The 23,818-nt window shown below is 39.4% G+C and overlaps 2 protein-coding genes across 2 annotated transcripts; one reads left to right on the plus strand and one right to left on the minus strand.

Moving 5' to 3' along the window:
• Nucleotides 1-58: 58 nt before the first annotated feature.
• atxn1l (ataxin 1-like) lies at nt 59-11,701 on the minus strand. Its single transcript, XM_066647601.1, has 3 exons — nt 11,542-11,701; nt 8,482-9,662; nt 59-7,190 (listed from the first exon to the last, which is right to left on the minus strand). The coding sequence occupies exons 2-3, from the start codon at nt 9,535-9,537 to the stop codon at nt 5,850-5,852; spliced, it is 2,397 nt and encodes a 798-aa protein (XP_066503698.1). The 5' UTR covers nt 9,538-9,662; nt 11,542-11,701; the 3' UTR covers nt 59-5,849.
• A 6,132-nt stretch (nt 11,702-17,833) lies between these two features.
• On the plus strand, nt 17,834-23,697 carry hsbp1a (heat shock factor binding protein 1a). Its single transcript, XM_066647768.1, has 4 exons — nt 17,834-18,025; nt 18,693-18,759; nt 19,347-19,473; nt 19,564-23,697. Exons 1-3 carry the CDS (start codon nt 17,981-17,983, stop codon nt 19,466-19,468), a joined length of 234 nt encoding a protein of 77 aa, XP_066503865.1. The 5' UTR covers nt 17,834-17,980; the 3' UTR covers nt 19,469-19,473; nt 19,564-23,697.
• The last annotated feature ends 121 nt before the right edge of the window (nt 23,698-23,818 follow it).

Consider the following 23,818-nt stretch of genomic DNA (forward strand, 5'->3'; position numbering starts at 1 on the left):
CAACTTTGTTCATGAGTTGCTCAGTACACACAGACAAAAGGAAAGGAGCCCAGTCACATTGTTAATATTATATATATATATATATATATTATATTGTGTTTACTTAACAAACATGATAAATGCAATGTTTCCAAGAAGTTAGCTGTAACAATAAAAATACAATATCTTTGTGTCCATACATAGAATTAAAACAGCAAAACAAAGAGAAAAAAAAGAAAAAAAACAGCCCTAAGTAGTTCACAGAGAGGTACAAATATACAGTACAAATCTATTTTATTCAAAAAGGGTACAAATAAAAACGCAACAAAATATAGTTATTAATGCTTTGTAAAGTTCAGGTAGGTGTAGGGTAGTCTAAGGGAGCACTTTGGGTAGACAACTCTAAGGCTTCTGATAAGAATTAATACATATTGGTACGGCCATACAATATTAAAACTCACTATACAAAGTTCATACAACCTGGATTATACTTGAGGATTGAATATTACATACACATCATTGCATATATTTTGCAGATTTTTTATGCATTAAAGAAAGACACTGTTTCTTTTAAAACTGGTCACACGTCACAGAAAAAGCAGTGTCACTTAGTGCCAAAAAAGTCAAAAAGGTCAAACTTGAAAATACTTTGAAAAATTTAAACCGTTAGAACTTTCTCCTGATATCAATCTCTATTACATACTCTGGCCTGCAACAATGCCACGTTCAGTCTGGGTTGCACTAAACAACCAATACGTATCACTACATGTGGACTGTGGAAAGATTATAAAGCCTCATAAAAAGTCACAAAATCCGACAAGTGATAGTACTTCTAACAATAGTAATGTCGCTGATTCAGAATTTGAACATTCATCCATTGCCCTAGTGTACAGTCAGCAGTGTTTGCTCTACACAATGAACAGGTGATGCAACACGTTCTCTCCAGTGACCTGCTCTCATGCATCACCCACCCTGACATGCACACGGGGGAGACTCTTCTTTCTTTCAAAAGAACTATACTCAGGGAGTTTCCGTGCAGACATTTTCTGCCACGCGTTTCCCATGATTCATGCTTAACAGCGGTCCTAACCCCAACCATGATGAGGTTTAAGAGGTAAATGCTTTGCAGAGAGGTCCAGCTGAGGATCTACTTTCTACAAAGCAAGTAATCAGAGCAAGTTCTTCAATTTGCCATTGTCCTTTGGATGAGATCAAAACTAATCAGCTACAACATTCAAAAAATGTACACTTCATATAAGAGCTCACATTGTGTAGGATACAGATACACACTGTGGGCCAGTCAAACAGGTCATCATACAATCAGCGAGTGCAACTTCACTAACTAATTGTTAATGAACAAACTGAAATGCCATAGAGTTTTATAAACTTTACCGAGGAGAGTCAGGGACGACTTGAAGAACTGTGTGCTACGGCTTTCTGCTCAAATCAAAATGGGTGACAATGGAGACACTGCCTCAGCATGAAATGATTAGCCAGAGTGAGGAGAGTGTGAATCACCCGTAAGTATCATTTTATGGACAATGACTGATACACATCTTAAGGCATTATTGACAAGCTTGATAATACAGAAACCTTACTTTATCTTTTATTTACACAAACATATACATAAGATTTGGATGATTGTTTTAACATGGTTTCACATATAATTCAACATTGAGAGGAAACGTTACTACGTAACCTGCCAGTGGGGGAGAATAAGTGCAAGACAAGGATATTATAGCTGGCGATTAGGTGAGTTTGATTTTGCAGCTACTTCTATATAAAAAGTGGGGGGACATACTGCTAAATGCATGCACACTGAAAGCTGTGGTCAAAGGACAGGCTAAATGCATCAGTGTGCAGGCAAGACATTAGGTATTAGTGATCGCATGATATAGGACTTGAACTATCCTCAAGAAGCTTGAAAGCCACCACAATGCTCATGGGTAAAATGAGTGTGCCTGACGTGAGTAAGCACCAATGGGGGTGGGGATGTATCATCAAAAAGGAAGTGACTTTACAAATGAATGACAATAAACGTGAGAGCAGACCAGAGGAATTGCACACAGACTAGAAGTAAAGATTTAGGCTCCGGACAGACCAGAAGACGTAAAAAGACAAGACAATGGGGAAGGCACAAACATAGCATCAACTTTTCTCGGTTACAGTGCACAGGATCGAAGCTCGGTCCTTTTTCAAAGCATCACACACAGGCCGTCATTGCTCTGAGGCTGACAGGCCAGAGTCACCAGAGACGGCCCATAAGGCAGTGCATTTGAGAAGACGTGGAACAGTGAGGGCACCGATTCAAACACTCCAACATACAGTAACTCAGCAACAAAATGAACAACATGAAATCAATTCAAGTGACATAGTAGCAACTTATGCGGCTGACTGGTAACAAAAGGAGGTAACTAACCGTGTGGATCACTGTACTGAGTATATGCAACAATTACTTGAGGAGTCTCATTAGAATATGGCTGCATTGGTGGGGACATCACGAGGGGCATAAACTCTGAGTTTATATCAGCTAATAATGCGTATAATACCAAAGAAAATGACCAATTGCTTAGTGGGTAAACAAGGACCCTGCTGTATGAACAAGGTTTGAGAGTATACTGCATAGCAAATGCTGAAACTGTACATTATTCAGGTATTCTGTGTGTAAGGGTATTGCTTGTCTCAATGTAATGTCATACTTCAAAAACTGAAATTAAAAACCTGTTCAACTGATTAGAACGACCTACCTAATCTACTGAACATATGTGAATGAGATTTGGTCACGTTTCATAGCAGATCAGTCCTGCCTGCAGGGGTTTGAAATACCAAGATTGCTGTCTGTCTAAGCCAGCCTTCACCAACTACTGCTACCTCTTTGGACAGCTCATCCCCTATCTGGCTATCCACTCAAAGAAGACTGAGGCAGCATCAGGAGATTGAAAGGAAACAGAGGGGAGAACCTGAACTAATTCTGAAACTCAGACATATAAATAGCATAAAAGTGAGGCTCTGATCAAGCCACGGAATGCATCTCTGCACAAACCACCAAAGGTCAAATCTACATCACACAGCTGACTAACGTGAAACATGAGACCACTCGAGGAAATACAACTGACTATATGCTTCAAAAGCATGGGACACTGTCAATGATCATTCTTAAACCGTTAAAAAAAAAGGGTTATTTTGAATCTTGTTAAAATTTGGGAAAAGCATGTAACTATTATGTCTGTTCAATATCACTGTTATCAAGTCAAACCACTAGCCCATCTATACTGAGTATTTAATTAGTGGGTGGTAGATCTTAATGCTACCTGCAGAACAGCATCATCATTGGTCAGATGTGAAAGCTACAGAAAGCCTCAACCACTTCCATGAACCTAAATAAATGTTTTCTTCCTTAAAACCATTTAAAGCTCATTAGACTGAACAGAAAAATACAACATAAAATAAAAAAAAACCCATTAAAGTTAAAATGCTTTCCTGGCCCAAAAGATACTATGTTTTTTTTTGCAAAGGCATAACTAAACAATTAAAGTAGGCAATTTTATATGAGGAAAACTAGCAATGGTTTTCATCTACTGAGGATCAGACTTAAGTTGTCAAATGGGCAAAAATATATATATAACATTTGGAACCAAAGAGAAAATGTCATAATTTTCATGATTTACAATAATGGGAATGTCTGGCTCTTATTTGGAATGCCTATTTAAATAAATCTATTTTAATAAAAAGCTTGGTCTAATTGCACTTAATCTTCATTTTATTCATTGGAATTTATTCAATAACTAAATCAGTGTATGTAAAATGAAACTGCAGCATTTTCTCTTGGCTAATTTGTAAACAGTGTCTACCACACCTGTCAGTTTCTCACAAGCTTCCCCAAAAAGAAAACCTTATTTTGATACTACACAAAGTTATCCCTTCATTAGAAAAAACCCTAAAAGATAAACTGAATTCCAATTACAAAGGTCAGTGTGAATCAACTATAAACTTCTCTATGTGCAATTATAAGACATAAGGTTTGAGAAATCACTCAAGTGTAATATTGCCAAGGACAGAAAAATGGAATCCTACACAGTACAAAAGTACTAGAAAATAAGAAAAAAAAGGAGGATTAAAATTCCTGCACAGAATTGAAATCAAGCCTCTCTAGGAGGTGTGCTTAGATAACTGGGATCTACACCACCACCAGTGGTAAAAATGGACATCCATTTCACCACTGAGTTTCATCTTATGAACACAATGTTCATACTGAACTCAAACTGAAAATCTTTTTCAGGTCAACTACATGACCTACATGACTGAAAACCTACATAGTAACTGTTAAAATATTGGTTAGGACAAAAACATATAAGTCTAGACAGTAAAAATAACATGGTTTATCGGCATGGAAAAAAACAGAGAAGCGAGTCAAGGTTCTTCATACAGACTGCAGCTGTTGTATACATTAAATTCTAAATTTGACAAAGAAGGAATACAAACTCCCAACAAACTGAGTGGTGAAATTTAGCCAGCCTTGTGCTCCATCAGGACTATTGCTTTGATTTTGGTAACTGAGCAGGGTTTGCCAAACAGATGGAACTCCATGCTGCTGGCTGAGGGATTTTCAGGAGGTCTGCTCTTGCATGCTTTATACTGACCACTGCATTTGCACAAGAACAGGGCATGTGCCAACAGCCAAAACCTGCACCATGTTTGGTCTTAGCTTGGATATTGGGGATGACTTTGGCGGACATCAGACGCTGTCTCCAGGACAAAGACATGACAAACAGTCAACAGCCAGACTGAGGAACATTTCTGGCCGTGAGGTACTATAGAGAGGTGTTTTTTTCTTAGGCAGGTCGCTGTGGGGAAATGTAGATGTTTTCTACTCACTTATGCTGAGAAATCAAAGTGAAACCGGAATGCTGATTCAAAACATAACACTACCATAGAAAAAAAAGAAACATATGAAAACAAAACAAAAAAGCCACACAAGCGCGCACACACACAAAAACGTGGCACAGGTAGAGCATGATACTGTGGACAGTGTAAACGTGACTGTGATACAACTGGGGCCATAATTAATCTTTTGGCCATTCTTAGATATTGATTGTTGGTTGGTTGGTTGATTGAGGAAGAGAAATTAGCCCATCATTCCCAAACTACTAATGACATCCCCTTAGCACAGCCACCCTGACAAGATTCAGGGACAAGGGCTAAAGCATTGTCATATGAGAATGACATGCACTGTAAAAAGAGATTTAAAAACAAATCAAAAACCCAAACAGTTAAGACATTTTGAAGTCTCAGTCAAAGCAAGAGCTCAGTAAAGCAACAGGGGAATTTATCAACACGAGAGAAAGCCTTCAGGTGTCTTGTAGGTAGGAGTCCAAACAATCTATCAATTAAGAGATTTTTATATATCTATATATGTGGGATAAAAAAAACAGGCAGGATTGCAAAGATCCTATGGCTGCATCCCAATCTTTCCCCAGAACCTTCCTTCAATAAACATTTATTCAAAGAGCTGTGAGACGTCTCCGTAAAAGTGATCATTGCAAAACGTAATGATATTTAATCCACAAAACAGGAACACAGACTCTGAAGGCTTTGGTAGATGATTTACCAGCTAAAGAAGTCAGTGCAGATGTTCAATCCAACCATCCCTACGGATGGCAGTGAACTGGGGCTAACTAGACCAAGCACTCTCTGTAAAGCCTGGAGAAACTAAAAAGAAAAAAGGGATGTAATCTTCTGATGTGTGCAAAATCTCAAAACATTCTGAGGCTACATTCTCTTTCCCGCTCCTTCTTTCATATCTTCTTACTATTTGACACTTCCCTCCCACCGACAATCTCTCGCTATTGTGTCTCTTGCCACGGCTGTTGCTACTTCCCGGCATTGGAGCGCCCCTCAATGGACAGTTTAACCTCCTGAGGGATGAAAGAGGGGCGAGAGGAGCCTGGATTGGCAGTCGGGGCTCTGCCCCCCTCCTCGCTCTTGATGGCGTATCTTTGGAAGCCAGGGGCAGACCAGCGCCTCTGGGATGCCCCCGCTGAAGAGGCTGCCAACGCTACCCCAGCTCGGGCGTGCTGACCCTCGGTGTGCAAATAGTAACTGCTCTGGCTCCGTGTGTGCTCCACTGAAGTCCTGTTCGGCCTAGGAGGGATGTCACTGTGTCCTGAAGCCCCTATCATCATGGTCTCCTCCTTATCTGACCTCTCCCTTTCCCTTTCCCTCTGCATTCGCTCAATCTTGAACTGGCTATGAGGCCGAACATGCTGAGGTGCCGGAGGCCCCATGGGCTGTGAGGAGGCTGGCCCTGATGTGGAGTTGGCTTTGGTGGAAGTCCTGGCATGTATGGTCTGCTGCTGCTGCGATGGTGGGGGGAGTTTCTGTTGGGGTGCAGACTGTTGCTGCAGAGTGATGGATACGCAAACATCACCCACTTGCAAATGGTGGCAAGTTAGACCGTACAGTTGAGCTGTACGCTCAGGGCTGCAGGATGACCATCCCTGTCCAAAGACAAAGAAAGGGTGTTCTGGGGGCACATCGATGGTCACTTTGCTCTGCTGCTCTCCAACAGTGAAGTGCAATGACACCAGTCCTGGCCTTTGCTGGCTTGCTCGAATGTCTACCACCATGCTGGAGTCAATCTTCAAGCCTCCGCTCATCTCAGCACTCCGAACAAAGTCCTGAGTCTGCAAGTCCTCCACACGCTTCAGCTCCCCGGTAGCCAGCTGGATGATGGCCCCCTTCATGAAGTGTGAGGGTCCAGTTGGTGCAAGGGGTGGTGGTGGTGGCGGAGGTGGTAGAGCTGCCACAGAACTAACTGCAGGCTGCTGGGCAGGCAGCTCCATCACTGACCTCTCTGTGATAGCCAGAGTGGTCGCAGCATCTGAGGTTTTTTGATGTGACACAGGAGAGGTCACAGAGGCTGCAGAATCATTAGGCTGCCCCGAGTAGTGCTGCTGTTGCTGCTGATGCTGTTGATAATCCAGGGGCACAAGAACTGGCTGCCCGTTTGCCAAGATGACAGCGTGACCAGGCTGTACTGCCTGTTGCTGATGAGGGGGAGCTCTAGAATCTAGCTGGACAGGATGTGGGGCATATACAGTCCTGCCCTCCTGAACCTCTCTGTTCCTCTGCAAGTTCTGGGATGGGCCATGTGTTGTCTCTCTACGATTCCCATGGACTGGTGAGGCCAACCGCCCAACTACCTGCTGGACCTATAGCAAAGCAAGCTCTTATTATTAGCATAATTGAAGTGTTTTTCATCAAAGAAACTTAATTTGCATTGTAGAACATAAATGTGCCAAATAAACTTTTTTTTTTGACAAAAACATATTTTAAGCAGATTTATGATCTTTTTTCCCTCTAACATAAGTATTTCCTGGTCACATCCGACTCCCCTTTACCAGCCCGTACTCACAGCAAATCAAAGAAGAAATCTCTGGCAATTTCTAAGAAGTAGCAGTCTGGCTGCGTGTTGCTCAATCACTAACACACCCAAACTACAGCTAATAAAGGAAGGAAGTGGAGTACAACACATGGTGTAATGCTGAAATAAATAAATGTGGCAAAATAAGTGTAGGAGTACTCTAAGCATAAGAATCCTAAACTCAAAATCCTGGCCTAGAGCTCATATATTCTGTTTATTAATTAATCCTACAAAAAAAAAAAAAAAAACAAAAAAAAAAACATAGCAATGCTATTAGAGATATTTTCAGCGCTAAAACCGATAACTGCTAGTGTTAAAGATTAAACCCTTTAAAAATGTTTCAACATTAGACTGTGTCTTAGGGCACATTATTTGTTACAGCACACCAGATTGTTTTATCAAAAACAATGTCATCAAGTCACACATTTTTTTACCACATCACATGCACTACCACAGAGGGTAAATTTGTTGGTTATGCATGACCATATTGGATAATGATGTTAAATCATTCCAAAACTATCAATTAGATAGCAATTATGAAGAGTACCTCATTAATACTGTCATCTGATAATCATTAACTAGTTTTGAAGTTGAGGGAAAATACTAATTCTAAATTCAAATGGGTTTTGACAATGCTTAATGCTTACTTTCTAAATTGGAATTTTAGTGGTGAAAATTTTCACTCAAATGGTGGGTGATTCTTCCAATATATACTCACCCAACTGCAAGACTCAATGTAACTGACTAAGACTATGCATCTGAGTCAATAGTAAATTTGCATAACAGCAACAAACTTAAGAAACAGATATGTCTTTGAAGACAGGAGGAAAAACTGCTTGCTTCTGTAAATTTAATTTTTAAAAGTAGCATATTAACATGCTACTCTATACTAAAAATTTTGTGCTGACTGTATGGACATACATTTTCAATTTTTAAGAGTGGTACATTTTATTACAAAGCAAGACAATAGTTTTAATGGAAAAATAATCGTAAGGTCTAAAGTATCTTTTATTTTTCAATGACAAACAATATCTTAAGATAAAAGCATTTCAGAGAGAAATAAATCAGGACTGCCTTACCTCCAGGTCAGTGTCTGGTGTGCTTCGGTGACCAGGCGAGGCTCTCCCTTCCTGCCTGCGGCTCTTCAGGCTCCTGTCCTGCTGGGGCTCCAGCACAGCTGCTCCAGGCGCTGCTTGAGATGGCCGTGCATTCCTGACTGCATAAACCATGTCTTGGTGGGTCTCCCTGCCAATGTGATCCCTCTCCCCTCCATTGACCTCCCTCTCCTGCTCCTCTCTCTGGTGTTGGACCACCCTGGTACTGCCAGAGGGATGATAAAAGACAGGGACACCCCTTGGACTAAGCTCTGCTGCCGGCAACATCCCTACTGCACTGAGCTGCTGCTGACTTGCGGCCTGCTCAGAGGACAACACCACCGGGACACCTCCGGGCGCTGCCACTTTGGCATATGCATGGCTTGACACCTGCTGTTGGGGTGGCGATGAGACCATGCTTTCCTGAATAACTGATGGATAGGGGACAAGGTGGGAAACTGGGTGCGTTTGGGGAATTGCAGACTGGGGAGGAATCAAGGAGCTGGGAACAAAACCTGGTGGTACTGCGTAGGGAACAGCAGCAGCATAATGTGAGCTAACAAACTGTAAGGAAGAGTGAGGAATGGGCGTGTATCCAAGAGGAGGGTAGGGGATGCCAGGATGCTGCAGGAGAGGGGATGGAACTGTGTAAGCAGGAGAAATGTGCACAGGGTGGAGGTTAGTTTGAGAATAACTAACAGAGGGGAGGGCTACTTTGTAGAGCATGCTGTACTGATCCACTGGTAGCCCTGCTAGTCCGTCAGAACCATCGACTCCATAGGGCAGGCCAGGCTGAGTCCGCATCCATTCGCCACTTCCTCCACCACCCTGTGGATCTCCACCAATTGCAGAGCTTTGTGAGGAAGGCGGTTCTTCTCCTCCTCCACTGCCACCACATCCTCCTCCTGCAACCCCACTACCTCCTGCACTAGTACTGCTGCTGCTGTTGTTGGATGTGGGAGTGGTGGTTGCATTGTTAACGGGAAGGTCCCGTTTCTTTGGAGGGAGGCACTCCTGGTTGCGCTCGTGGGTTGGCTTCATGATGGTACTGATGATGTATGTGTGATGTTAGTGAGGAGTGGATGCGGTAAGGCCTGACAGCCACACAGGCAGCACCACTGGTATTAGCTTTGTGAACCACCCGCTGACCTCTTCCATCACTTTACCTAAACATGAACACACACACACACACACACTGAATACTAATTCTAGACTACCCAACAGCAAAATCCAATAAGTGGGTTAAGAATTAATGATTCAAATTAAATATTTCATAGGTTGCAACAGAGCCTTTTAACAGTGTTAATGTGCCAGTGACTCCAAACAGAAGCTTTTAGAATTACTATCATCATTACAAGGAATTAGAAAACCATTACCAGTTATGTTGTATTACCCTGGCTTAAGATAAGGCATGCTGTAGATTTATTTATTTAACCAGGCAAGACATTAAGAAACAAAATTTAATTTATAAAGGCTATAAACAACTCAGAATATTTATACTTCTTGTAAGCGTTGTACTAATGGTACATCTAAATGTATTCAAGATACCTTTGGATACTTGATTCTGTCAAGTGGTATTTGTATTTTAAAATAATCTTAAAATAATTTAAAATAATTTTTATTTTGATCCCAGAAACTTTACACTTCTGATTTAATTTAGGTTAATACCAGGTTAGAGAATGTAAAAAAAAGTGCTTTTCACATTTTTGAGCTCAAAACATGCATGTTTCTTTTCTTTCAATTTTTATTTTAATTTTTTTAAAGCTATATATGCAAAATACCCATGCCCATGAAGGTGCATGATAATAAATAAAGCTTTGCCAACAACTTAATAATGTGAGTGGGTTTCTTAATAAGGCATTGGAATGAGATATTTATACATACCTTAATTTACACTTTTTTTGATGGGGTCACCATCATAAAGCAATGTTTACCAAAATTGTTACAAGCAAAAAACGCGTCTTACTGCCCCCTTCCAAAAATGCTATTCTATTTTAGTGAGTTGTATTTACATTTTTTATTATCATTTATTTCTTTTTTTTAAATATGAAACACATACAAACGTCGTGTCCGGTCATTTGCACTTTGATACTTCAGCGCTCCAAAGAGAGTCTCACACAGGTAAAGACAAACAGCAAGGTTTTCTGACATCGGCAACCAATTCTGTCAAAATGCGAGGTGAGTTACAGACCAGTGACAGACAGATAAATAGAGACCGAGGCTAAGACTAATTGCATATTCATAGATCTGCGCGCACTGAATGAAAGCAGAAGTGTGAAGTTACATCTAAAACATTTAAAGGCATTATGGTTTTTAATAACAACTTCTAAAATTTTTGATATTGATGAAAAGGGGTGCGTTTTTAGGAGTCAGCAGAACGAAAGAATGAGGGGCTTAATATCACTACATGAGCAAGCATTAAAGTGTGTATTGAACATATGCAGAGCATAATAATGTTTGTCAGAAACAATTCCAAAATAATATGAGATTATTTTAAATAACACCGGCTCTGTGTTTATAATGATGAATGAGGAAAATGCAGGTAAGGACACAACATTCAGTCAGTTTTACTCTGTGAGAGGAATTTCCCGTTTTAAACCGTTTTGTAGATTGTAAATTATATGGTATAAGTTATGTAAAAGTCCGTTAAAAGCGACAGAATCAAAGAAGAAGAGCCCTTAAAGGGAGCCGAGTTTCTGAGAGGGGCTTTGACATCATTAAGCCCTGAGACGGAGCTAGTTAATGTTAGCAAAATGGCAAGCTACAGGAAACCTCAGGCGCTCAAAATAAATAAATACAAATACACCAGTGTCACACACCGACCAGAAACACACGGAAACACAAGGAGAACATTCACAAGTGATGTGCAAAAAATGAACCATAACTAACCAAAATAGCGAACTTCTATCATTCTAGCACGTTAACGAGGACATTCCCGCTAGCTCTACCTTTAGCCACCCGCCGCTAACACGGCTCCCCGCCTCTGAAACACGCAGAGCCACGGCACCGCTATAGTTTCTAGCTGTTTTCCCCTGGCGGACTCACCCTCGCATGTCATCGCGTGGCCCGTGCTGCTATTGCATGTTTTTCCGAGACTCCGTTAATGATGAAACGCCTGGTGAAATCGGGGCTGTGGATCCGAGGCCAGCGGCCGAAACCCCAGCGGCGCTTGCCGATGACGCCAGAGCGCTAGAGTTGTGATTCACAGATCTGTAAACCATGAGGAACGGAGAGGCTACTACATAATGCACGACAAGTACACTTAGACTTGTTTAACAGTCTGCAGAATCGTCAGAGCTCTGTGGGAAAGTCCTCTGGAGATCTCCGGCTTTTGACATAAGCTTTATCGCTGGTTTATTGATCTACTACAGTTCCAGCGAATAACGAGCTCGGTTTGCTCAGTTATGTTTACTTGAAAAAGCTGTACGTCATAGTTACCACTTTTGTATTTCCAAACAAATAAACAAGATTTAGAATTATTAACATTTTGCCTTTTTTCTATAAAGTGTAACCTTCCTGAATTCCTTGTTTATGCTCGATGATGGTCTCCCTTATATAGCAGCCAGGTTTGAAATGTATGTTGCATGCAAGTACCGTGAGACATACGGAGATGAGCGTGCTTGAATGCCACCACTTTTTCGTATTTACAAGCAAGATACTGTTTTTTTTCATATATATATATACATATATATATATATATAAGCCCTGACTTTGCACTTTGATGGCATGTCAACAACAAAAACAGGGGGTGGGGGGTACAGCAGTGCTTGGGATCAATGAGGTGAAGATCTGTCAATCATTTCCAGCCCCAGCCAATCACAAAACAAATTTCTCTTGTCAGCTTTTTTTTTCAGACCATCTGACCACACCAACTGAATGTGTATCATGTTGTAATAACGACCTCTGAACTTGTAAGAAGAAACCTCAAAGAAGGACTTGAAGGCAGCATTCAAGTAATTAAAGGAAGTACAGCATCTTAAATACATCTGAGCCATATAATAACTGTTTCCTAACGTGAACAATAATCATTGGAGAACACAGCTGATTACTCATTTAAGTTTAACGTACATAAACTTGTCAAGAATGTTCCCAATTCTTCAGCAGGCCCAAATTACATTTCAGTTTCAGTTTGTGTTGCTGCTGAGGGCACACTGACAATTTTGCACCTTTCATTTTAGAATTTTACTAACACTGTTTATACACTGCTGGGTTCTGAGTTCATTTACAAGTGTTACTGCAGTTAACTCTTCTTCAATATTTTTTATTTTTGACAGAGATTTTTGACTAGAGTTAAGAAGAGTTCAGGGTATCATATGTTATTTTCAGTAACTCATCAATCAGGGGTCTTGTTTTTTCTTTATAGGCATTATCAAATATCTTCTCTAAATCTATATATTTTATGTCTTCATGTCATTACCAGAATCATAAAAGCTTTGATTTTGTTTTTCAGGTGTATTTCCGGAAAGGCCCTGTCTAGCTGCTGGTAGTGTTCCATGCAGCTCCAGGCTCTCGGGGTCCTGGGGTCAAGACCTGCTTTGGGCTGCTGTCTGTAAAGATTTTAATGTGTCCCCCCCCCCCCCCCCCCTTCACATAACCATTTGCCAAATCCCTTCAAACTGTCAAATTATGGCTATGCCATGGAAATAGGGAAGTGTGTTTTGTGTGTGTGTATTTTTTTTTTACTACTCAGCGGCTCAGTTGCTGCCTGCAGAATGAATAAAATAAAATAAATTAATAAATTAGTTAGTAACACTGCTAACCCTCAGCTTAAAAATCCTGCCCTGCAAATTGACAGGGATTCGTTTTATAGTGTTAATAACACGATTCACAATGTTTTGAGCACATTTTAATTTATAATATTTGTGTGCAGTTTGCTGAATGTTCAAAAAGTCTGCATTAGACTTCTTTACTCATTCATCCAAGAGTGAATGTTGTAAAACTATGAACATTTTTGAAATGTAAGGGTTTGGTGTAGACACTGTTCATTTTTCTGAAAATAACATTACACACACTACAGTTCATTCACTCGCTATACAGTAAGAAACTATCATACACATTTTTTTGTTGACATTGTTTTTGTGATGTCATGAATAAAGCATATTACATGCACTGATCAGCCATAACATTATGCTCACCTCCTCCAGTGGCACACACTCCAGCAGCATTGCAGTGTCATTGCATCCACCACCCAAATCATACCTGCTGTGTGGTTCTCCGGGGGTTACGACCATTAAAGAATATGGTAAAGGGCTAAAACGCTACACAGATTCACTACAGTCTGTTATTGTAGAACTACACTGGAGCTGAGAGGATGTACAGTAAGTTTACAAACAAGAAGCTGGTCATAATATTATGGCTGATTGTGTGTACAACCCTAGAGCAGTTTACCTCCACCTACTCACATTAAAGTTGCAGGGAGAATTTCAGACTGTGCTGCTTGTTATACAATCCACAATACAGGTCAAACAGAACATGGATCATTTACATAAATCAGATTTAAAGCCACTGGAAAAAATAGCTTGTGCAATCATAAGAGCAGGATAATGTCCATGTATATATAGTTACGTGTTTATGTAAAAATTTGTAAATGGGCCACTCATATAATAAAAATAAGTCACAAAACAATTAAAATGTTACGAGGGGAAAATAAAATTCAAGTCACTGCTGGGTCTGAATTGTGGCAGAGGTCTTGGGGTGTCCCCTAGTGGAGATTCTTACTAGTGGTGACCTGCAATTAATCTCACGAATTTAGTGCTCAGTGTTAATTTTGGTACAGTACAACCAGCTGGCATTACAAAAGTTTTGCTTGTAAAACTGTCCATAATTATTCTGGTAAATTTAGTGTAGTATATAGAAATACAGACTGTTGTCTAAAATAGTGTTAATATTAGTATAACACATACTCTACATTAATGCATTTGTATTTGCAACATTCCCCTAATCTGCCCTACAATTAGCACACAAAGCTTATACACACAAAAAGTAAGGAAATGTGTGTTTGGAAGATTATTGCTTTGTTGTAACAATGCTTCTTGGCAATAAATCTTATACAGTTGGAAAGCCTGTTTATTTCCCTTTTAAATGGAGCCACATTTTTAAGAAACATGCATTTGTGGGATAAGCAGCAGGACTGAGTATGTGGGTTGCGTCAATGAAAAATTTGCCAAATCCTCTCTGCCAAAGCCAAACAGCTTATTCTGCCATTGACTCGTTTGGTGATTGGTGGATTGGATGATTGAAGTGTGAAGAAACAAAACATATCTGCAATTTAACTATTTATTAATTTAACAAACAGGAGCCTCAGTAGCGTGTGGAAGAACCATACACAGCCACAACAGCCTGGCACCTCCTCCTCATGCTGGAGACCAGCCTGGTCACACACTGCTGTGGGATGGCATCCCATTCTTCAACCAGCATTTGCCGCAAGTCAGCCAGCGTGGTTGTGTTGGTCACTTTGGCACGAACAGCACGCCCAAGCTGAACCCACAAGTGTTTAATGGGGTTGAGGTCAGGACTGCTGGCAGGCCATTCCATCCTCTCCACTCCCAAATTCTGGAGGTAGTCTCTGATAAAACCCGCTCTGTGGGAGCGAGAGTTTTCATCTTGGAGGATAGAGTTCGGCCCCAGACTGTGGAGATATGGGATTGCCACTGGTTGCAGAATTTCATCACGATATCTCTCTGCATTGAGTTTGCCTCCAATGATGACAAGCCTCGTTTTTCCAGTGAGGGAGATGCCACCCCACACCATCACACTGTCTCCCCCAAAAGATGTTGCTCTATCGGTGCAGCAATCAGCATAGTGTTCTCCATGTCTTCTCCACATTTTGACCCTACGATCCAACTGCCTTAGGCAGAATCTGGACTCATCGCTGAACATAACGTTCCTCCACATGTTCAAGTTCCAGTGCATGTGTTGCCGACACCAGCGCAAACGGGCCTGGCGGTGAAGGGCGGTCATGGCAGGCCTCCTGGCAGTCCTATGAGACCGGAAATTGGCTGCGTGCAGTCTGTTCCGAATTGTCTGAGCAGAGAGCCGTCGGCCATATCGTCCTGCAAACCTTGACTGCAAATCTATAGAAGACAGCCTACGGTACCTAAGTGCTGACAGTGTGAGGAAACGATCTTCTTGGGGTGTCGTTTTTTTTGGACGCCCACTTCGCGGCCTGTCTTTGACATTCCCTGTTATATGATACTTGGCTTTCAATTTGGAGATGGTACTAGGGCTCACTCCATATAATGCCGCAAGTTGGTTTTGCGGAACACCAGCTTGAAGCTGCCCTATTGCACGGGCCCTATCCAAATCAGTCAAACGTGGCATGGCGAATCTTGGAGCAGACACCAAGGCTGCGTCCGAAATCACGTACTTGAACAGTACGTACTGAACTGGATCCAATACGCGCTGCCTGACTGTTAGCAGCACGCTCTTTCAGTACGCGAGTGTACAGTATCCACGCAACCTCGGACGCACTACATCCGCCATCTTACCAACGTCATTTGACCTATGACATCACACTACCAACGACAAAAGTCCCACTAATCGCTAAAAGCCCTGTTCGCCAATTCTGTTTTCATTTTGTATTTTTGGCTAAACGTAACGGGGCTATTTCCCCCTTGGATTCTAACTCCACACCGAGACACCATCGTACAGTAGCTCGGAGAACACCCACTATGAGTAATTTATTGATTATTTACCTCAGGAGAAATGTAGGTATTTCTAGCCCTCACTTAATAATAAAGTGGTTAATACCACTTTAAACAACAAGCAAAATGGGTTTGTTGTTTTCGTAGAGTTACTCATAACGTTACTTAACGTTGTCCTGATGATATATATATTTTTAAATTTCTATTGTGCTATCATACACTTGTAAAAAGCCGAGAAGGTTTCAACTGCAGCGCCCCAGACCCCGCTCCGCTGGGGAGCCAATCAAATTGCAGAACTCAGGAAGGAAACGCTTCACTCAGCAGCCAATCGGATTAAAATATGTAATCACATAAGGACTTTTTCGAATGTAAACGAATGCCCATATTTATTTATTTATTTATTTGTTTATTATAAGACTTCAATCAAAGCAAACTGCATTTCAATGGAATTTATTGGAATACACATTCCTTGCACTACATCAAAATGTTAGTGTTTTCTCCAGTAAAATATTATAATAAACATGTTTATAAATTTAAGGCATCATATTGTGCAGTGTAGTAAGCTTTTCTTCTGTGATTGATATATTGTTTAGAAGAATACGATTAGGTAAATAGGTTTAGATACATATGTGCTGAACTCCAGTTACAGTATAAATGTGTTCATACGCTATCGGATTTTGCACAAGTCTCTTTGGATTAAAACCCATCTTGACAAAGCCTCCCACTCTTGCCTTTTTGGGCTCCACAGTGCCTGACATAGATGGCGTCCAGCAGATGACAATAGTCTGACACAGAATGCAGCACCAGGGTTTAAATCATTTTATTTGAATTTAGTTGCCTAAACCTGAGATGCTGAGATGTTCTGGTCCTGATACAGACCAGCAAATACCACACACTGTTGGTCGTAAGGTAGCAAAATTTGGACTATAATTATGATTTAATTTTAGGCTTCAGAGATTGAGATTTAAAAAGTTATTTATCTGGGTAGTAATTTTTTATTTGCTAAAAAGCAAACAACAAATAACACTGAACAATAGAATAAAACAAATAACATTATTTGTTAAGTGTGATTTTCTGTGTGAATGTGTTGGTTTAACTTTTTCCAAATCTCTCCCCGTGGCAGTCCATATTATTTGAGGATATCATTCAATACATAGTTTTAGTGGTTAATTAATAATTACTTTAAATAATGTGTGCTGTTGATTTAACAAATTCATGTAATCAAGGAGAATCTGAACAAAACACTCTTCAAACTCACTCACACCTACTACTTCATAGAAAAAAATCTTATATTTCTTCTGATTTATATTTTTATTTGTTTGTATTTAATGATTATATATCATTTATACAAGCACCACGCTTACTATATGCCGATACGGGGAGAAAACAATAAGTTCACAGTTATTGCCTTGAATTCATGAACTCAAAATCCTGGATCTTTGTCGTAGCAGCGCTACCTGTAGCATCAATTAATGAAAGAAAAAATTGTAAGGAAATACACTCCACTCAACTAAACGTGTTTATTTATTTGTTTGTTTGTTTTGTTTGTTCGTTTGTTTGTTTGTCTCGCTTATAGTGTATACATACAATGAGGTTCAGGACTTGGATCTGTTCCATAAAACAGAATTGTGCTGAGCTAGCACAGAATTAATATTTCCTCCATTCCGTTAGATGGCAGTGTGATTAAGAGATGTGAATGAACACCCAGATCCTGGTGCTGTCAAGTACAGTACGCTAGCCTGTGTGGGCAGTCGTCTGCGAAGCGGAGGCTCAGAATTAGCTCCAAGTTCTCGCGAACAGTCACAGTGCACAGCAGTATCCCGAAAATCCTCGTTGAAGCCATGTCTGACACGGACCCCAAATCAACTCAGGATCTCACGGTTGTGGTGAGTATTAGTTTGTCGTGATGCTGTTGAATTGTTAACGTTACCATAGCTGGACACACAAGCTGTCAAGACATCTGCATCTAAGGGGAGTCCATTGTTTTTATGGTTTCCGAAGATGGGTGAACGTATTTGCTAGATTTCAGCAAGAACCCCATGTACAGTGGTGGGTAAATAAGAAGATCTCAGCTCTCGGCGGGTTGTAGTTGATGTTCTTGCTCTGGTTAAACTGTGTGGAAGTGTCCTCACTTCTGGCTGCCGTTCTTATCAGAACCAACTGTTCATTGATGGAAGCTAGGTCAGAAATTAGATCACGTTGCCGAGGAAACCTTTGTTTGGAAGTGCGAACCTGTTCCTTAGTTACCATTATTTAAATTCCAGTTGCCATGGAGTTTGTTTCATTTTAAAATTGACTGGCTTCAGTTTACTCGCTCAAAATACCTCGTTGCCATGGTTTCAACGCGCGTAGGCGCGAGGCATGACTTTAAACTGCTTTTATCTCCCCTCTGCTGCGGGGAGGCAGTAACGACCCCAAACTCCCACTCAGTTGAGACTTACGTGGACGCTCTGCATGAATTATAGAAACCCCGTGTTAGGATGCCTTACACTGCCGTATTCTGAAAATGGCATTCAGACCTTTCTTTCTTTGTTTCTTTCTGTTTTTTCCTAGGTCCAGACCTTACTGCAGCAGATGCAGGACAAGTTCCAGACCATGTCAGACCAGATTATCGGAAGGAATATCCTACCTGGACTTACTACTCACCTTGTGTGTTTTGTTCAGAGAGCTGGGGCAGAGCCACCAAAGGAAGTCAGGGCTCTGATACTATTTACTAACTCTTCTAAAAAGTTATTTTAAACAATTATATACACATTTGAAGCTAGGAGTTGATCATTCATAATTTGCCTCCCTCTCCCAAGGTGTGTAGGATGGCCCTCCCTCTTTCACTCAGCACGTTGCTAGCCAGCATAGGCATATGTTAGATAATAAAACAGAAGGTAGCAGTTGTTCATCCTATTAAAACAAAACGAAGAACCACCACATGCAGTGACATTAAAGCTACAACAACACACTTGGAGGAGAACACCGACACTAACTCACATACGTTAGCTAGCATCAGACTGGAGCTTGTAGGAGATGGGGTGCATCTTGAGGTAGGTATACCCAAATATGAAAATTGTGGGCCAGTACTAGTAACACAAAGAAATGTTAGTATGTAAGCCTACATTGACGCTGTAAAAGCACATGAGTTTTACTATTTGGCCTGTAAAGTAATAGACCAAATAAATAATATTTGATAGATAAGATTGTCCTTAACCAGTACACTTGATGAGATGAGTACGCGGATTGATGACCTGGAGAAGAACATCTCTGACCTCATGACTCAGGCAGGTGTGGAGGAGTTTGAGGGGGAGAACAAAGTCACTGATGCATCAGGAACAGCTTGATGAAGGTGTGATGATCGTAAATTGAATTGCCTATAACACTGAAGTGTGGCTTTATCATTAAATGCAAATTTTCCTTACTCTTTGTTTTCTTGCAGTTCACCAAGTAATGGAAGACCTTTCATAGAAGTGGCAGAGTTCTCTTAATATAATGGCGTGTATGTATGCGTGTATGTTTTTTTTTCTGTTCCGGGGAGGAGGGATGTTTGCCATACGTGTAAATAATGTTTGATATTGAACATAATTTACTGCAACCATTTTGTGTAATGCTGCACTTATACATGTTTTGACTAAAACTTCTACACTGTTGGATCACCATGCCCCTTTCTTAGACTTTTCAGGCAGGATTGGGTTGTGCACTTCCAGTCTGTATACTGTTCATTCAAACCGGAGTAGACAAAAAAAACAGTTTGTGAAATCACCTGTGAGAGAGAGTGGAAGGTAAAAGAATGACAGGCAATGTTATTCCATACATTAATAATATGGAGTGTCATCATTACCAACAGCCTTCTTTCACAGCAATAAAGTAGTGTTTATTCTAACTTTGCAGGCATTGGGCAGGAAAGCCTCTACTGACTGGTCAAGCATTTATAACTATGCAAACATCAATTAACAATGAATTTAATTGTAATTCTTCTAAAATTGTTGCATTGGATATTCCCATGATATGAAGTAATATGATTTTGACAGGTAGTGATGTTTATAAGACTCAATGTCATAACTAACAGCTCAGATAAAAGGACATTTATATAACTATTTCACAGTTCTATACTTTTGTTTTCTGTGCATACAATAGAGCTGCTACCTACATAAATGCCATATTAGGATTTACAGAGGTAAAATATTTTAATATTAACCAGTATTACATTTGACATATTTATTTACATAATTTCACTGCGGTTGATATTTCATATGAGAAAGTGAGACCATGTTAGAGCTAATGCCAAAAATGCAGTAACAAATGGTTTCTGTAATAATGGAAAACATACAGGTTTTAAAGAGTTAATTCTTTGGCCTTTCTTCATCGCCTCATCAGTAATACTGAAGAATTAGACATGTAATCAGTAGCATAAAATGAAGGTATCATGTCTCATTCTAGAGTCCTGTGTTATGATGCAAATTTTGTAACTGTTTTGAAACCTCTGCTTTACGTACAAGTTTATTGAGGAAACTCAAGTATGGGAAATGTGGACCAATGCCAATATCTGATATTTTCCATGTACATATTTACCAACAACAGTTGAGAATCTACAATTGTAACAAGAAAGTGCATTCAGAGCCTGGCATTTGCCTCTCGTTGAGTCTCATGCTGGAAGTGTAAAACCCATTGAGTCCACCCATTTGTATACCGTAACCAGGTCTTTGACCATTTATTATTATACATGCCCTACTCTTAGCAGATTGTGGTATATTGTGAGTGTGTATGATGCCTCATTATTTGTCTCAAGGCTTTTTCTTCTGCACTTACATGTGGTTATGTTTCCCTACTTTGTCTCTCTTTCCTCTTTCACATGTTGTAATATTCTTCTAGCTGCATTTTCTACAACAAAAAAGAAAAGCAGCACAGCAAATGCTTAGCAGACAACTGATCTACTGTGACTAACACACACATTTCCACTGGTGCTCTACATAGGAGATTTTCTGCAAGGTTCCATGGAGCATGTAGTAAAACTTTAAGAGTGTGAACTAACGAAGTCTGATGTGAGATATAATACGATGCCCAGTATGATTACTGTGTTTGAAAGTTGAATAAAAACTAGAAAACCATCAAAATTAAATTAATTTAAATAAAATTAATGCTTTATAGTCATTGTACAACAGCGCAATGAAATTTGACTTTTGCATTTAACCCAACTGAGGCAGTGAACATACCAAGAGTAGCAGGTAGCCACTATAGGGACCCAAGTAACATTTAGGGGTTAGGTGTCATGGTCAAGGGAATCACAACCGTGGATTCAAGTAGGATACATCATTGTTCCTTAATTCCTCCACCAACAATATTCCTCACACATAAAAAGGCTCGGTTTTAAGTTAGTTGGAAAGTCTCAGTTAAACTAAATATTTAAAATATAATTTAAATGTTAATACATTGAAGAGTAATGGAGTTAGAGCCAGTGTCTCATTTTTAATTTGCCCAGTGGATGTTGATAACTATTGGATGTATTAAAGTTATTTCCTTACAAAAATGATCTGATTTCTCATTGCTTCTGATTTCATAAATATTGGTTACTGATGCATCTGTTACTGATGATAAAATAATAAGAAAAAAATAATAAGAATCTGTTTTTAGATGCCTCACAAGACCACTACTTCAGTATGACTGGTGACACAAGTCAATAGATAATAGGACATATCTCAGGCAATAAAGCTAAAGAAACTTCAACTTTTTTGTTCAAAAAGCGTTGAAACTCACAGAGTGAATTGGTTTCTAAGATGAAAGTGAGAATCTAATTCTGAATTCTATAATGACTGCTCACAGTTTCTGGTTCACACTGTTGAAATCCCAAAATCTCAAATCTGATTTGTAAACTTGTGTCTTTTTAGACTGTGATTTATAAGCTAAATCTTACACAACTGTACCTGAGTTATCCAGCTACCAGCCTTTACTTGGGATTGTATTAATAACTGGTGCTCCATCACATGCCTTACAAAATGTAGTGTATATCTGATCCAGAACTGTATCTTCATCTGTGTTCATTGTGATTGTGTATATATATATATATATATAATATTAATATGCAAATGAAATCTAATAGTTAAATTAACACTATTTTTCAGAAGAATGTGGGTTATTATATTTAGTCATACAAAAGGCAGATTATATAAAGATAAATATATACAATAATTCAAATATGCATGGCCTGTGCAAATTCAAAAGTTTTAAATAGGAAGCTAGAAACATTGTATTGAGAATTAACAGCTGTACGTGTTTCTGTAATAACTAAGAGTTATAACTATGTGTGCAGTTAAATGGAGAATATACTGTGCTGAAGAAAAAAAACACATCTTACTTAGATACTTTCATTATTGTGTTGTTCCCAAATCACTTGAAATTGTGGGAAAAAAACAAATATTCAAATTGCTGTATAATTGGTCATTGTAAATGTACATTTTACATGTTATCAAATATGTAATTACACATATGTATTTGAAACCAAATATAATATGGCAAGTGATTCCAAACATCTGAAGAGTACTGTATATTGGACAGGTAAAGACACAGTTCAATCTCAGCTTCCCCAGTGATTGTCATCTATATTGTATATCCCCCGGCAGTCTGCCATTTTACTCTATTTACATTATTAACAGTAAATGTTGCTCAAGTGTGAAAATGTGTGACATAATTGATTACAAAAAATTGTACTGGTGTGTTATTTCCCTAGATTGATGCTTTTTATGTGCACTTCATAGTCTTGAATGGACTTAAATGCTAGTAAAATGAAATTGCATGTTGTATGCTATGGAATCCTGCACTTTTCCTAAACTTCTACTTTGATTATCTTTAATAGGATACTTACTGAACTAAAACTATGCCTGTCTAAATATCTGAATATTTAGCTCCAAACATCCCATAATCAAGGTCCATGTTAATTGCTTCAGAATCAGACTGGGTATTTTTAAACAGACGTGCATTTACATGTGAAAGTATGAATTGCTTATGTGACATTAAAAGTTTATAATTACGCTGAACTGCCACATTGCTAGAACAATAGTGATGAATCATGTCGTTGTGGTTGATAATGTACTTCTCTTCACAGGTGCTATTTACGACATACACATCATGATTTGTATGTGAGAATTCAGGAGCAATGTTATAAGGCTTTTTCTGCCTTAGACATTTTTGACAATTATACACTTATCTACATTTGAATTACAATTTCATCACAAAAACCCAAATATATTTCTTTGCAACTTAAGCCTAAAAGGAAGTTCCAGTCAGTATTTCTTAATTTTGTATCACTTAATCGGTTTTGTGAAAAACACTGTAGAATTGATTTTCTCAATAGAGTCTATTATAATGTTATTTTAATGTAATATTCCTCTGCATTCTCTGCTTTGTGATGAACTTTTGTTTTGTGATGTGCAGATGTGAAGTTATTTCTGTGTGTTATGATGAATGTGCATTGCAGTGTCTTTTCTTCTCTATCTCATGAGTCAATTTTCAATAAAGGAAAACTCTTTAGTCAGTTATCTTGCGCCAAATTTCATGGGGTAATTTGATATTTTAAATGCCAACAAATACTATAAAATTCTTCTGAGAGAAATATCTGTGCCTGATCAGAGACTCTACGTAGTTTTCTTATTTTGTTATTTTTATTTTTCTGTCATATATAACAGGACAATAATGTGAAA

Source organism: Hoplias malabaricus, chromosome 16 (genome assembly GCF_029633855.1).
Source record: "Hoplias malabaricus isolate fHopMal1 chromosome 16, fHopMal1.hap1, whole genome shotgun sequence".
Classification (NCBI taxonomy): Eukaryota; Metazoa; Chordata; class Actinopteri; order Characiformes; family Erythrinidae; genus Hoplias; species Hoplias malabaricus.

Bases quoted from the DNA above. Each gene is read 5' to 3' on its own strand.
- atxn1l (XM_066647601.1), bottom strand. From the start codon at position 9,537: ATGAAGCCAACCCACGAGCGCAACCAGGAGTGCCTCCCTCCAAAGAAA. The intron at 7,191-8,481 runs GTAAGGCAGTCC...GCTTTGCTATAG, and splicing joins CACCAGACACTGACCTGGAG to GTCCAGCAGGTAGTTGGGCG.
- hsbp1a (XM_066647768.1), top strand. From the start codon at position 17,981: ATGTCTGACACGGACCCCAAATCAACTCAGGATCTCACGGTTGTG. The intron at 18,026-18,692 runs GTGAGTATTAGT...GTTTTTTCCTAG, and splicing joins CTCAGGATCTCACGGTTGTG to GTCCAGACCTTACTGCAGCA. The intron at 18,760-19,346 runs ATATCCTACCTG...TAACCAGTACAC, and splicing joins AGACCAGATTATCGGAAGGA to TTGATGAGATGAGTACGCGG.